The 1,327-nt window shown below is 53.8% G+C and overlaps 1 protein-coding gene across 1 annotated transcript; it reads right to left on the bottom strand.

Annotated features, from left to right (window-relative positions):
- Positions 1-75: 75 nt before the first annotated feature.
- On the bottom strand, positions 76-260 carry TVAGG3_1075920 (uncharacterized protein; the record flags this gene model as incomplete). Its single annotated transcript, XM_051256519.1, has 1 exon — positions 76-260. A coding segment is annotated over one exon (185 nt), but the record flags the coding sequence as incomplete, so codon positions are not given.
- Between the last annotated feature and the right edge of the window lie 1,067 nt (positions 261-1,327).

The raw sequence follows: 1,327 nt of genomic DNA, 5'->3' as shown, positions 1-1,327 counted from the left end.
TCACCCATCCTTTCTCACCAACCACCCAAACCCCTCTCATCCCATCCTTTCCCAAGGCAACCACCCAACTCATACGCACACAAAACACCCTTCCCTTCCACACCCCTCTCATCCCATCCTTTCTCACCAACCACCCAAACCCTCTCATCCCATCCTTTCCCAAGGCAACCACCCAACTCATACGCACACAAAACACCCTTCCCTTCCACACCCCTCTCATCCCATCCTTTCTCACCAACCACCAAACCCCTCTCATCCATCCTTTCTCACCAACCACCCAAACCCCTCTCATCCCATCCTTTCCCAAGGCAACCACCCAACTCATACGCACACAAAACACCCTTCCCTTCCACACCCCTCTCATCCCATCCTTTCTCACCAACCACCCAAACCCCTCTCATCCCATCCTTTCTCACCAACCACCCAAACCCCTCTCATCCCATCCTTTCCCAAGGCAACCACCCAACTCATACGCACACAAAACACCCTTCCCTTCCACACCCCTCTCATCCCATCCTTTCCCAAGGCAACCACCCAACTCATACGCACACAAACACCCTTCCCTCCACACCCCTCTCATCCATCCTTTCTCACCAACCACCCAAACCCCTCTCATCCCATCCTTTCCCAAGGCAACCACCCAACTTATACGCACACAAACACCCTTCCCTTCCACACCCCTCTCATCCCATCCTTTCTCACCAACCACCCAAACCCTCTCATCCCATCCCATTTTCTCACCAACCACCCAAACCCTCTCATCCCATCCTTTCCCAAGGCAACCACCCAACTCATACGCACACAAACACCCTTCCCTTCCACACCCCTCTCATCCCATCCTTTCTCACCAACCACCCAAACCCTCTCATCCCCATCCTTTCCCAAGGCAACCACCCAACTCATACGCACACAAAACACCCTTCCTTCCACACCCCTCTCATCCCATCCTTTCTCACCAACCACCCAAACCCCTCTCATCCCATCCTTTCTCACCAACCACCAAACCCCTCTCTCCCATCCTTTCCCAAGGCAACCACCCAACCATACGACACAAAACACCCTTCCTCCACACCCCTCTCATCCCATCCTTTCTCACCAACCACCCAAACCCCTCTCATCCCATCCTTTCCCAAGGCAACCACCCAACTCATACGCACACAAAACACCCTTCCTTCCACACCCCTCTCATCCCATCTTTCTCACAACCACCCAAACCCTCTCATCCCATCCTTTCTCACCAACACCCAACCCCTCTCATCCCATCCTTTCCAAGGCAACCACCCAACTCATACGCACACAAAACACCCTTCCCTTCCACACCCCTCTC

Source organism: Trichomonas vaginalis, assembly GCF_026262505.1.
Source record: "Trichomonas vaginalis G3 chromosome Unknown ctg_116, whole genome shotgun sequence".
In the NCBI taxonomy this organism is placed as follows: domain Eukaryota; phylum Parabasalia; order Trichomonadida; family Trichomonadidae; genus Trichomonas; species Trichomonas vaginalis.
The sequence above is the reverse complement of the archived record's forward strand: the minus strand, read 5'-3'. Positions and strand labels throughout refer to the sequence as shown.